We start from the raw sequence: 15,086 nt of genomic DNA, 5'->3' as shown, positions 1-15,086 counted from the left end.
CGTACGTTTATTCAAACGAGTTCGCGATCCAGCATGATCGGACCATTGGAACGGGGGTTTACGGGGGGTTTTATGGGGTAAAAATAGGTTTTTCCCATTTTTGACCCAAAAAACATAAAATTTAGCAATTTCTTTCAAACCATTTTGTAGAGCTTAAAAAAACAAATAATTTAGTATATAAAAGCGTTATTATGCGGCTAATGGTTACGGAGAAAATTCCAAAAAATTGTAAATTTAAAATTCCCATGTTATTCTTATGGAGAATAAGTAAACATATTTTGATCAAATTTGGAAAATGTTTTTATTTCTTACTAACTATTCACATTTTACAAAAAAAAAACAGTTTTACCCTCCCTGATGCAGCAAACCTAAGTACTTGTTAAACTAATTCTATTTAAATCAAGAATAAATGTTATATTTTTAAGTAGACATTTCAGTGTAAATCCAATCAGTCAAATGGAAATTCGCTTAGTTTGCAGGTTTGCTGCGGCGGGGGTATTCCTTGTTAGTACTATTTTTTCTTAATTGGTCCGGGGTGAATCTGGAATCATATATTCTAAAACAAGCGTGTATACGGACAAATTTATATTTTCGTCAGAGATTTTTTTTTATTTGTTTACAATGAGGTATTTGGCCACGAGAAATCGATTGGAATTGGTCACAAGACTGGGAAAATCCAGTTTCTGCCCTACAGCCCTTTAAAATGTCCATATGTTATTGTCATGCCTTTTTGTGGCTGCAGTTAATAAAAACAGCCGACACAGGTATTTATATACTAGGTGTTACCCACGGGCTTCACACTAAAAAACAAAAGTTTTTTAGTGTGGCCTTGGCTTAACCCATCGATCTCTTTTTCACCCTGTTTGACTTCATAAGTACTAGTGTACCTGTTGCTCGAATTCGAGCAATTGGGAAGCATTATAGGCAACTCACAAAGATTATGGAAATACTCACGATCTACGCAACAGTTAGATATAATCAAAATCTTTTGTAAATATCTTTTCTTTTCTCAAAAAGCTGATCTTGTTTTTTAGTGTTTCTACAAATTTTTCCCTCTCATAGCCGCATTAGGTTGTCCCGTAATTAGGTTGGAGAAGTATTTAACGATTATAAATGAAAAAAACATTATTTCTTTTCTTTTACTTGGTTGTGTTCTATGACTTTTTATATGTATCCATTGTTTGCAAATCGATTATTTCAATGATTGCTCAAGAAATGTAGCATATTGTTAATTCAGTTTTATTTATAGCCTATATCAAATTGTCCAGGATTTCTCGCTTTTTTTCCATTGTAATAATTTCACCAACCCAAGTTTCGTCTACAGATGCAATACGCCAAAGAATATCACCTACGTACAATCTCCAAGAAGTGGTAAAAAAAAGGCAGAAACCAAGCCATACAATAGATATAAGTTAACTCCATAAGAAATAATTTTAAGAGTTACTGTGGTATTAGGATTTTCCACTGATTTGGTAATAGAACATTATATTGCAAAACATGACACGATGCAGAAGAAAATCCAATTTAAAATCAGAAAACCCCATTGCAAATAGGCTACTGTACTTCATTTTGACAAATTCAATAAATCACAATTTAAATATTAACAGCTGTTTCATTAAAAAGTAGTGTAGAATTATGCATACTAGTGGTCGTCCTGTGGTCGAAACTCGACCAAAAATAATTAATGTACAGACTTCTCTATTTTCTCCCCACACTGTAAATAAAACATGTGATTGGAATTTCTTCCATTTGTTTTGATTTTCTGTTTACATTTTGTTGTTATTTCGTCACCATCATGGCAACCCATATGGTCCATGTTAATTTTTTGAAGTTTTCAAATTAATTTTTTGTTCTTATTTGTTAGCCTATTTTAATTTTTAAAAGCATTCTGCACATCTACAGGAAAATATCTTTCCAACAGTATGCGTAGATTTTCCCTGCGATGCACACGAGCTGAGAAAAAAGGTTTTAAAGAAACATGCTTGCCTATTAATATATAGATAGATAGATAGATGGTCGTTATGTAAACAAATCTGAAGGGGCAGAGCCCCAAGGGAATTTACCTCGTTCCTCTTTTGATGGCTCGTCTACAGACCAAGACCTTTCTTTAGATACCTCTACCAAGTTTCTACGCCCAGCCGTTCTCTCAAATTAGCTATGACAAAAACCCCATTTTCCTCCATAAGAATAACATGGGATAGGAATTTAAAGGCCACTGGGGCAGAGCCCCAAGGGAATTCACCAAGTTTCTCTTTTGATGGCTCATCTACAGACCAAGACCTTTCTTTAGACACCTCTACCGAGTTTCTACACCCAGCCGTTCTCTCAAAATAGCTATGACAAAGAAAAACAGTTTCAAATTAATATATAGATTAATAAAACTATTGATTGATTGAGTTAAGCAAACACCTGTTTTTAATAAGGTAATAAATTGAAAGAGTAGTTAACCAATAAGTACGCTGAGGTATTTTCAACATATTTATATATATATACTAGGTATGTTTTAACTAGGTATATGGAAAGTCCCCTTTAGAAAGGAATTATGACCTTAAAGGGCAATTTACGAAATAATTGATAGTTTTGCGCAAGGTTTCTCGTCATGACGATCCTTTTAAGTATATGGTTTATGGGGGTGTGACTTGTAGTTTTCTCAAAAGTTCATGGGTACTTTGGGATTTATAAATGGATGTATTTATAACATCCAGTAGTTGTATTTAAATGTGTTCTTTGTATAATTTTAATTCGTTCATATTGATAACCGTAATAAATATCCTTAATTTAGCTATTTATTACATACTATCAGAGTACACGTACGGGATTGGCATATAAGTATAAAATGCTTTGCAGTTATGGGAGAGGACACGGTTGAACAAAACTTGGTTATTTTAATTTATACGGTATTCCTTAGTATAGCACATCTACCATAGCCATAATGGCCATTAAAATAAAAGTTCTCATTGTGTACCGCAGCTTTTTGTTGCTAGTCGGTTCAAATTAGCTGTTGTAATAAATGCAACAAAATAATTGAGCTGCACCCTGTTGGTAAACCTTATAACTGTTCAATTCTATTTCATATCATAGAACCAACTTCTGCAGTTGAAACAGCTGACAAATAGTATATTACGTTACTAGCCCTGAAAGTAAGTGTTTACCATACGAGTCCGGTACGCACATTTTGGACGAGTTACGTAAGATAGTTTACGCCATACTACTAAATCTGTACAAATCCTAATATATTACCACCAACTAAAGGACTAAAAATCACTACTCATAACCTCTAAGAGAGGTCATGTTTTTGTTTATAACCACTCAATGCCACCCAAATACAGTATAATCAGCAGATTGGTGTCCGGTAAAACTCATTACAGTAGGCCTACATTAGTACGCAATGAAACCCCATTTCATTAAGCGGCAAACAGCTGTTTTCTGGAGTAAATACTTGCGTGGGAAATTCGTCAAAATAGTGTAGTGTGGCGTAAATCCGTCAGCATAATCAACTGAGGTTTCATTACGTATTACTGTACTGTAATGAGTTTTGTTAGATTGTTATTACCGGTACCTGGGTATTATTGGTCTTAAAATAATATTGTATTTGAGTCGACAATTTGGTTTGAACACTTTTAGAATTTAAATCTAAGTTTATAACAACGCGTCTACATACAAGCATTGACTATTGGAGTATTAATAGTCAAAGATATAAGTCAATAGTTCAATGACCAGAGGGTTTGTGCAGTACATAAATATCACGAAAGTTACGTATCCCACATGCCCCGATTATTGTCGACCGTTAAACGTGATTTGCATTATAAAACTTTCTTCACTTATTTCATCAACACCTTGTCCTCCATTGTGACAAACAGAGGCAAGGTGACTGCAGGGGAATCAATCACTAACAGTTTAACTTGATTGTCCAATTTTACGGATAATGCAGAATTAAACGTTGTTAACATTTTGTTTAAGATTAAGAGTGCGGGTTTTCGATGGGGGTTGGATGGTTAAACACGTGTGTTGCCTTCTCTCCATTGAATGTAGGGGTTACAAGGAAGGGATATACTCGGGCATGTGGTAGTAGGGGTTCTAGGAGTGGCAACTCTTGACGATGGAAGTGGTTGCCATGACAGCACGTACAACATGTACAGTGTGTACACTCGCGACAAAGGAGCAAATGGTGTCGGACAGAGTAAAATTGTCCTATGAAAGGTTTGGCGTTTGGCTAATTATACCTTATTATGATTACTGTTACTACTTTAGAACCTTTTACTATAGGTTCTAGTTATTACCTTAGGAGAGCTTCATACTGTGTTTCGGTGTTTCAGTTTCACCAGACACTGCGGACCTATCTGCACGACCGCGTGTGGGACTTCCACTTCTACGTTAACACAGACTGGCCGGAACAGCCAGTTTGTCTCCACTTCCCTGGAATGACCCAAACGGTAAATACATATTATATTGTTAATTGTTCTACTATAAGTTTATAGTAAAAAAAAGATTTAGAATTGTTATCAGTCTTTTGAAAGGTATTTAATCTGTTTACCCTCCCATTAAACAACTCAATATTTTTCGTAATTTACCAAAAATACTTGATAGAGTAATTTAATTACATAATGATTATTCATTCATTGGTTCCAAAGCAAGGTTCAGTTAGGAGATGTATGGTTTGATTGTACTTATTGCCAAACGCGTCGCTGAGGCTTGGGCGGGAAGGGCAAGACGTCGACTTGTATCCAATCATCCATACCAAACTACTTTTGAGGCGTGTCCAGGATTAAGCGCTACATGATTCTTCCATGTTGGCAGGTGAATCGGCAATCTGCCTGTGAACTTTATTCGGTCAGGACGCGCCTCGGGATAACATAGCCTGATGGAAATCACACAGAATGTACCTTTTACAACGACATTGAGGCAAACCATCTTACAATTATAAAATATCTGTAATAAAAATGACAGTCTATTGCAACTAGAAACTTTTGACCACCAAGCAAACCAAACTTGAGCATTATCGTCACAGTTATTATGTTATTATAAGTCACAGTTTATAGTCAGTTTAAGGTTTGTAGTAATTAACTGAGGTAATTCTGATATAGGAATGCAAATCGACTCTATTAAAATCCCTGGATTGAGTCCAGAAATCTGGATGTCGTTACGAAATATTGGAATGACTGAGGTTTAATTGTTTAAAGGATCGCTAGAGGACCCAAATAAATATCATATCCAAGAAATAATCAAATTTATGATTTTTAATTAAGTAATAGAATATCTTCAACTTAACTGATACAAACTATCAATAGCTCAAATTAAAGCTACCATAGTAGCACAAATATGTATTTTATAAATATTTTATGTATTCAAAGTTGTATTTAGTGGAACCTCGAATAAAATATATCTTCAATAATAGTTTGATATATTCAAATATATATTAAAATATTACCAAAAAGCAATGAAAAATATCAATTAAATATAAGTTTTGAATATATATAATAGATTCATAATATATATTGATAAAATAAGTATATAGTCTATAATATACATATTTAATATGTATATTTTTCTTATTAAATATTAAAAAAAATATGGGTTGAGAATATTTTAAATATATATATATATATAATATTTTTGAAAGTATATTATTTATTTAAAGTTATTATAAATATATTTTGAAACAAGTCAGATATTTTTATTAATAAAATAATAATATACCTTTGTAGAATATATATAATCTATTATAATTGGTAAATAAATTATTTGCATCTTTTTGTTTTTATAGTGTCTATCAATTTATGCATGCATTTTTTGTACGATAATTGCTATTGTGAAAGCGTTAAAATTAAGTAAATAATAACATACTCACTCTATCATGCACATAAAGAAAAAAATACGCATATAGTTAAGAGGCAGTATACATGTTCGACAGCTACATGTGGGTCAAACGAAAAAAGTGTTGATGGGTTTTATTTTTTTAATTACAATATGTGACAATGAATGTGATCATAGAAATCTCGAATGATTGGCTAGAAAAGGGTGCTAGTGACTGGCGACCTTTTAAGAAACTAATTACGGTTGTATATGAGTTCTAAAAATAAGTTTTTGATTTACTTATGTCATAAATTACATAATATTTGTCATAGTGTGTAAATTAATTTTTGTAGTTTACTGTATTTGTATCGTGGGGACTACCACAGCCAGAGGTGGCTGTGGGACTACTCACTATTCACTACAGCACTATTCCACTCAACCAACTACTTGATGCCAAAACAGAATCATATGACACTGTAGTATCAAAAATATTCTTTCACCAATTGAAGACTATGTCACAGATAGCTCAGAGGTAAGGTAAGAGCGAAGGACCCAGGTTCGAGACCCATCCGGGCCAATAAAATTGTATCTAGTTTTTTTTAATTTGTTCTTATGAACTGTTTAATCAATTTACTCAACTGATAATTATGCATGTTGGTTGTTCACATTGTATTTGCTTAAAACTCGTCCGATTTGAATAACTGCTTAAATAAAAGCCGGTATTTTACTTCATACTTCATACTTCATACTTTTCTCTTCATTGTTGACCAGTATAACTGGATAGATGGCGTCAATACTATTTACACAAAACATATATTTACAGCAAAAAAAACTTTGAGAAATTTAATTCTTAGATCTTGATTAAAATTTGGCGGCAGGTCACTTCATTTTATTGAGGAGTGGTCGGCTTCTAGATACTCATTAAGTGTGTAGAAGGGGTTGTTTTTAAGCCAAGTCCCAATTTTATTTTCAAACGTCCTTGGTTCTAGTTCTTTGACGGCAGCCGGGAGTAGGTTGAAAAATTTCATAGCCAGGACAGGGTAGCAGTCTTTCTTTTTGGTAAGTCTACAGAAAGGTAGGTCAATGTGTTTCTTCCTTCTGGTATTATAACTATGCTGGTCTGCTCGTATTGGTAGCGTTGGTAAATTTCGATGAATGTGAAGAAGACTGACTAAGATATAGTGGTTGAAGATTGTAAATATGCTTAATTTCTTGAATATGGGCTTGCAGTGCTCTTCATCATTGGCGGAGTCTATTATTCGGAGAGCTTTCTTCTGTAGGACTAGGATTTTAGTGCAGGTTGAGGCATGGCCCCACAGCTCAAGACCATAGATGATGTGGCTATGAAACAGTGACAAGTAGACTGTAACAAGAAAATCCTTGGAGACAAGTCGTTTCAGCCTACGTATGAGACAGATCACACGGTTTAGTTTTTTGCAGATGTAGTTAACATGCTTCTCCCAAGTTAGTTTCGGATCTATTTGGAAGCCAAGGAGCTTCACCTCATCTGTTTCATTATGGTATTTTGAAAGACTGCATACTATCTTTTGAGTTTTACCTTCATTTAGGCTTAGGCTACTCTTGTCGAACCATGATTTTACGGCAACAAGCTTCGCCTCTGCTATTGTCAAGGCTGTCTCTGGATCATGGCCGCTAGTGTAAATGGAGGTATCATCTGCAAATAGTAGGATGTTTCCCAGTAGGCCTAGGTCATTTATAATGATCAGAAACAGCACAGGCCCAACCACCGAGCCCTGTGGCACACCGTGAAATACCTCAAGTGGCTCAGAATTTGCCCCATCGATTGTGAGAATTTGCTTTCTATTATGGAGGTAGGTACGAAACGTTTCTAGAACTTCTCCCTCTACTCCATATGCCGAGAGCTTTTGTATCAGCAGGCCATGCGGGACGCAATCAAACGCCTTGCTTAAATCAACCAATGCCAAGGCTGTGGATTCTTGAGACTCAAAGGAGTCTAGAATGTTTTCGACCAGTTGAAGGACAGCAGAAACTGTGGATTTACCACGACGGAACCCGTGCTGGGCATCAAGAAAGAGATGATTTTTTTCAAAGTGATAGACTATCTGGTTTTTCATTACAGTTTCAAAGATCTTTGCCAGGACAGGTATAATCGATATAGGCCTATAGCTTTTCATGGCCGTGGGATTACCTTGTAAACTGGGACAGTGCGAGCCACCTTTAGTTTGTCTGGAAAATAACCTTTCTCAAGGCATACATTGATGACATGACACAAAGGATGTACAATAACTTCTATAATCTTTTTTAAAAGCTCTACAGATATACCATAGATATCCCGGCTCTGTTTCTTCTTAAACCTAGTCACAATGCCGATAATTTCACTGGGTGTCACCCTTCGCCAGTGCCTAAAGGGAGTCACGTCATTGGATATGTGATAGATAGGCCTACACAGTTCTTCCGGACTCACATTATCTTTGGGGATTTCATCAATAATGTTTTGTACTTCACTTATAAGATAACTGTTAAACTGGTCTGGACTTTCCCTAAATTTTGGTCTTGATTTACCTTTGTTGGAGCCACCAATCTGATTTACGATGTTCCAAGCAGCCTTACAACTATTTGTTGAATTTACAATAAGCGACATGTTAGCTTCTTTCTTGGCCAGATCTACCTCACGCCTATAGATTTGTTTCACTCTTAAATAACTAGCGTGGAATCTGATTTTATCATTTCCATCCGTGGATGCTTTACTTCGGTCATTAAGAGCAAGCACAAGGGATCTAAGCTGGGCGAGTCTTGGAGAGAACCAATCCTTATTGACCGTCTGCTGCCGAGGTTTCACTTGCCTATCCATAGGTACTGTTTTTTTTGGGAATAACTCATCAAAAACAGATAAGAACTTATCAAAGAAAGAGTTAAACAAATGATCAGGGGTTGCATTTACAGTGGGATTTTCTATAATGGCTCTCCAGTCAACAACGGCCAAGGCTAGCTTAAATTGTGTAATAGAATCTTCCTTAATTATCCTAAAAGTACAAGTATAGTTACTATGCCAATCTAAATCTAGACTTTGGTCACTCACCAAACTGCAGTCAGCATCGAGGTTCAGGTCCATAGTAACAGCATCATGGTCCGCCACAACAGGATTTACAACGGTGACAGTGTAGTCCCATGAATTTAACGAGGTGGCAATAGTGTCCAAGCAATACATCCCTCGAGTAGGAGCGTGGTTGGTTATGTACATACCAAAACTCTGGAGAATGTGTCTGAAGGCAAAACACAAGTTGTCCTCCACGTTTAAATGAATATTCACATCGCCCCCCAAAATTATCGGCATATTCAGTCTACTTAAGTACGTTAGACAGTGATCCAATTTTTGGAAGAAAACATCTGTCATGCCATCCGGAGATCTATAAAGCGATACCACTATGATTGAATATTTTAGTAAAATAACTCCTGACAACTCTATATCCAATTCATTACAGAAATTTGCAAGGTCCAATGGTTTGTGAGCAAGACTTGGCTTCAAGTACACTGATGTTCCGCCATTTTTATGATTAGAGCGATAATATGCAGAGGCTAGCTTAAGGGTATCAATATTGGCAAAATAATTTCCTTCATCACTATTTAGGTGGTGCTCACATAAGCATAGCACATCTGGATAAGTATTCTTCACAAATGCTTCAACTAGATTTATCTTGGTCCTCAAGCATTGGACATTACTGAAAGTTAGTTTTAGCCCTACTCTACGGCTACTATTTATTGCACTATTTATACTAACAGTTTGATTTGAATTTGGGTTAGGCCTAGGCCTACTCACAGTCTTACAGATACTATTTACACTAGTTTCAAAGATTGCTATCCCAGATTTGGGTTTCTTGTCCTTTTGAATAAAAAACGTTTCACTAGAGAGCCTTTAGGCCATGCTGCACTGTCATACAGAGCGTCTTTTTGGTCAAAATCAACACCCAGTTTAAAGCTTGAATATATTCCTTTGTTTTCTAGTTTCTCAACTGATATATCCATACCATTAAAGGTTTCTTGAAGAAATTTTTTGACGTCTTCTTCGCCGGTTTCCTCCTTTAGCCGTCCCAAATAAACCCAAGCCTTCTTCACTCCTGCACTTAGACTCGTACATGTACTTGTTCCGATAATTACTTGGCGATCTTGGCGTTCTTTAACTCGAGAATCTTGATCCGATTTGGGATCGGCAGCCATATTTTGATTTTCATTTCGGTTTCGGTTGTTGTTACTCCGTACAACCCTATCATTTTTCGGCTGCGATGGTGGGTAGCGTTTTGTGTCATGTAGCTGCCCGCCACCAGCACGGACACTTTTGGATTTAGTTGATCTTAGAACTTCTGTGTAACTACGTCTTGCGTTTATATTAGAGCTTTTTTCTTCGCTCTGAATTGTGCTTATAGACTGTGCTGCGTTTTTATCTTCATCATTCACGCTCATAGTGTGGTAGTTTTGCATAGAAGTTTCATTCGGTGGGATTTGGACCGATTTTTGCCCATTCGATACCTGCTTGGTCGATACATCGATTTGCGAAGTCGATAACGAATCTTCAATCGATCTGAGCTTATCTTTATCCAGTAAATTTAACCTCTCATAGTTGCACTCAATTAGATCTAGTCTTTTGTTGATGCCGACTAATAGAGTTTCATTAAAAAGGTCCTTAATTAAGTTTTCAATGTTGATAACTAGGTTTGAACAGTCCTGTGGCTTTAGTAGGTGGCCTAGCGTCTTTGCTTTCATAACTTCATGCATACCTGAGCAGTCGTCACACATCCACTTGATTTTAGTAGAAAGTTCTTGGATTTTCTTATATTCCCTCGTGTCAATATTGACACATGTCGAATGGTGCCACTTGTCACAGTAACCATCGCACTGAAGGCCTTTACCACTATTTTCTACGATAAAATTGCACTTAGGACATATAGCTTCATCTTCACCTGCCGCCATCTTGTCACTAAGTAATTCTTAGTAAATCTTCTAAGTAAATCTTGTTTACTAAAGGTTCTTAAACAAAAGTATATAGAATTATATAATTGTAACTGATTAAATACATCTTAAATTGAAGTAAGAATTTCAAAATAAATAAAAAATATTTTGGTCGAGTAATACAGTAGATAAATATAGATAAATACAGTAGATAAGTATCGATGCTTGATGCGAAATCTGTGCGTGAATTTGAGACCTCAATCATGAAATTGGTAGGGTAGAAGAACCAAACGAACTCGTAAAAGAAAAACCAAATTTTTTAATATATTTGATTTCAGGCATTTCCATCAAAGTTTCATCGGACATTTATTGTGAACCCCGCTATACCAGTGAAATAATCCGTCAATACCTATTTAAAATTTCCGTAATAATCAAACCATATAAACTCAACACTACCAATAACAAAAGCAATTTAAGGACCTAGGTGGAATATTTTCAACATCACACTCAAAACCATGCAGTACTGTATTTTAGTTGAATATTTTACAGGTCACTCGCCATTCGGCAGGTATGTTATACAACGCTGGCATAGGTTATAACAAGGTATTAGGCATGTCGTATGGATAAGCTCAAGAACTATACTGTACTGGTTTTTTAGACAAATTTCACCTCTAAAAGTTGGCATATGGAGTCTGAAGACCCTATCGCTGCCTTACGTGAAATCACGTTATACAGGAACTTTGAAAGAAAATGAAGTAACTCTTAAAATATTAATTTTAAAGAATGAATACATAGTCACAAATTCTTAAGCCTTTCCAGGCTAATCAAATTTGTGAACGGAAAACACTTTATTGTTCTGCGACCTCAATTAAAGGAAGCCTCCAAAGCCAGTGACCGTACGACAGGCTTCTCTATACATACAACTGCTGCCAATGCATACAGTCTAGCTTAAAGCAATTCTAAGCAAACAGCTACTAAAGCATTACAATTGCTGCTGGATACTTGTCTATATACAACTGCTGTCATTGCATATAGCCTATCTGCAAAGCAATTCTAAGCAAACAGCTACTACGTCATTACACAATGCTGCTGGTTACTTGTCTATATACAACTGCTGTCATTGCATACAGCCTAGCTGCAAAGCAATTCTAAGCAAACAGCTACTACATCATTACACAATGCTGCTGGTTACTTGTCTATGTACAACTGCTGTCATTGCATACAGCCTAGCTGCAAAGAAATTCTAAGCAAACAGCTACTACATCATTACACAATGCTGCTGGTTACTTGTCTATATACAACTGCTCTCATTGCATACAGCCTAGCTGCAAAGGAATTCTAAGCAAACAGCTACTACATCATTACACAATGCTGCTGGTTACTTGTCTATGTACAACTGCTGTCATTGCATACAGCCTAGCTGCAAAGAAATTCTAAGCAAACAGCTACTACATCATTACACAATGCTGCTGGTTACTTGTCTATATACAACTGCTCTCATTGCATACAGCCTAGCTGCAAAGGAATTCTAAGCAAACAGCTACTACGTCATTACACAATGCTGCTGGATACTTGTCTATATACAACTGCTGTCATTGCATAAAGCCTAGCTGCAAAGCAATTCTAAGCAAACAGCTACTACGTCATTACACAATGCTGCTGGTTACTTGTCTATATACAACTGCTGTCATTGCATACAGCCTAGCTACAAAGCAATTCTAAGCAAACAGCTACTACATCATTACACATTGCAGCGACGTACTCACATATATAAAGTGTCTCCAGTAGGTGTCAATCTCCTAAACATGGTTTCATGGCTCAAAATAAATAAACAATTAAAATGTCATTAAAACGTTTCATTTACTAAATATCCTCCAATTTGTTTTATTAATTATGTTTTTAAGTCATTTTGGCCGATCTTAATGGATAATAGCATCCATGTAAAAAATTAAAGAGATCAGAGACGTATTGTAGATATAAAATTTAACTTAATCTGATTTTATGTTTTTAAATGGCGACCTGTAAATTTGCAAACTTCGAAATCCTTGAAAACGAGCGACTAAACCAAAACCTTGCACGGTATTACATTTGAAGCACTTTTACAACCAAATTCGACGGAACTTTGATTGTCAAAACATGTTCATTAGCAAATAAGTGATGGCAATAATTTCAAATTCAAAACTGCGGCAATTTCGTTTGTGTTTACAATGTTTAAGATCTTAAAGAAGCCTAGGTTGATTAAATAAATGCCAACTTGTTTGATCGTTTACATTGTTTTCTACAATTATTTCTATCGCTAAAACCTTTTGGTTAATGACTTTGTATAATTCGATGAGTGAACCACTTAAACACTAAGCGCTTTTTGTAAATTCGTGTTATATGGTTTATGTTTTAGTAAATCGGACCTTCAATACACGTCCCTGCGAATGAGTCTCGTGAATCGCTTATTCATGTTCTGGACGAGTGTATGATTTATCACTCCCTTCCCGACGAAGACTTTGAGAGAGCGAGCTCGTCTACAAACCTTTTTTGGTAGTGGTTAGAGCACGGAAATAGGTCACTGAGGTCCCGAGTTCAATCCTGCCAAATCAACAATGGATTATATCTACGTGATAATGCCGCAACCCTTTGATCTACCCTTAAGTAATGTGAAAAACAATTACGCGCCCGTACCAAGTGTCCTAGAACAAAAAAAAAAGATTGGACTTTTTGACATTCGTTGTTTATGAAATAGTTTTACCCGAAAAACGTACATGGTACATAGGACGGACACTGTGGTCCAAACCTTATACATTGGTTATGGAGTTTATAATATCCATCCATAAAAATGTGCTCGTATTTGTAATGTAGTTATGACCAACATTGACGTTGACTGCAATTAACTTTCGTGATATTATGTCAGCCCTTGACAATCTCGATATTGGTTTCGCGTTATCATGAATGTAAATAACATTGGCCGTCATTTAAGTCATCATTTTGCTGGCCTCGTTTTTGCATTTAGAAACAGTAATTGCTGTATACTCACTGTAGAAACAGATCGTTGATTTTAGTTAATACATATGATTTATTTATTCCTTCGCTGGTCCTCTTACAAAACAATTAATCCGTGTGTATGTAAAATGTGGTTCCTGGGTTATTATTCCAAAAATAATCATAAGACACTTAATTTGTACACTTAAATACATTACGAGAAAAATTAAAATGCAATCGCTATGTTTGAAAACTGATAGGTCTTTCCGAGAGTCGGTGAAAAATTTTAAAATTAAGCATGGGTTGTTATGCATATCATTTTAAAGGTCTTGATGAGACAAACACAACGACATAATAAAAATGAAAAATGGATGATTCTGAAAAAGTTATAGCTGTTCAAAGTTTTGATATGCTGCATGTTAAATGAGCCTTATTCTAAGTTTAATTTATTTTTACATGTTCCATGTATTACACGTCCAACTCTACAAATTGTTTACGGGTATATAGAAGTAAATCCTTCCTCTTTTAAAATATATGTAATACAAGTATATTTAAGTGAAAATCAAATCAAGAAATTGGAAATTTGCTTAGTCTGCAGGTTTGCTGCGGTGGAGGTATCCTTATATATAATACGTGAAGGCGATTTCTACGAAACACTATTCCTCCGTTAATAATGGACGGATTTTTACAAACGATGTGTCAAAATTGAGTATTTTTTGTGTAGACTCCCCTTTCACGAATTCCTGTACTAAAAGTCCTCGGGCTTTGCCCCTCAGGCCATCAAATTCCCAATGTATTTCTTATGAAGAAAATATTTTGTTTACTTACAAAGACAAATAATTTGTATTAATTACAGCTGTTCATTGTAAACACATGATACACACAAATGCGTTCGTTTCAGAGTGATTTCGTTTTCAGTTTCGATAGCTGGATTGATTTTTGTGTAGACGCCCCCTTTCACCAATTTCTGTAATAAAAGTCTTCGGGCTTTGCCCCTCAGGCCATCAAATTCCCAATGTATTTCTTATGAAGAAAATATTTTGTTTACTTAAAAAGACGAATAATTTGTATTAATTACAGCTGTTCATTGTAAACACATGATACACACAAATGCGTTCGTTTTCAGAGTGATTTCGTTTTCAGTTGCGATAACTGGATTGATTACATTATCTTTCAGTTGACTCTTTTAAGGCATCGTAAATTATGATTGTTGTTCGTTTTGAAATAACGCCTGTAATAGTTTGCAATTGCTCGAATTCGAGCAACAGGTGCACTATTCCTTATATAATACGTGAAGGCGATTTATACGAAACACTACTCCTCCGTTAATAATGGACGGATTTTTACAAACGATGTGTCAAAATTAAGTATTTTTGTGTAGACGCCCCCTTTCACCG

At 35.6% G+C, this 15,086-nt stretch overlaps 1 protein-coding gene across 1 annotated transcript in view; it reads left to right on the top strand.

Moving 5' to 3' along the window:
* Positions 1 to 15,086, top strand: part of LOC128987265 (uncharacterized) — a 53,725-nt gene that overhangs the window by 20,438 nt on the left and 18,201 nt on the right. Inside the window, exon 3 of the mRNA XM_054408027.1 lies at positions 4,317 to 4,433. Coding sequence (XP_054264002.1) covers positions 4,317 to 4,433 — 117 coding nt within the window. The remainder of the gene's footprint in view (positions 1 to 4,316; positions 4,434 to 15,086) is intronic.

The sequence above is a fragment of the Macrosteles quadrilineatus genome, unplaced genomic scaffold (genome assembly GCF_028750875.1).
Source record: "Macrosteles quadrilineatus isolate MER2022 unplaced genomic scaffold, UCM_ALF_1.0 Scaffold_1__1_contigs__length_201487025, whole genome shotgun sequence".
NCBI lineage: Eukaryota > Metazoa > Arthropoda > Insecta > Hemiptera > Cicadellidae > Macrosteles > Macrosteles quadrilineatus.
Note: the sequence above shows the minus strand (reverse complement) of the source record. Positions and strands in the feature narration are given on the sequence as shown.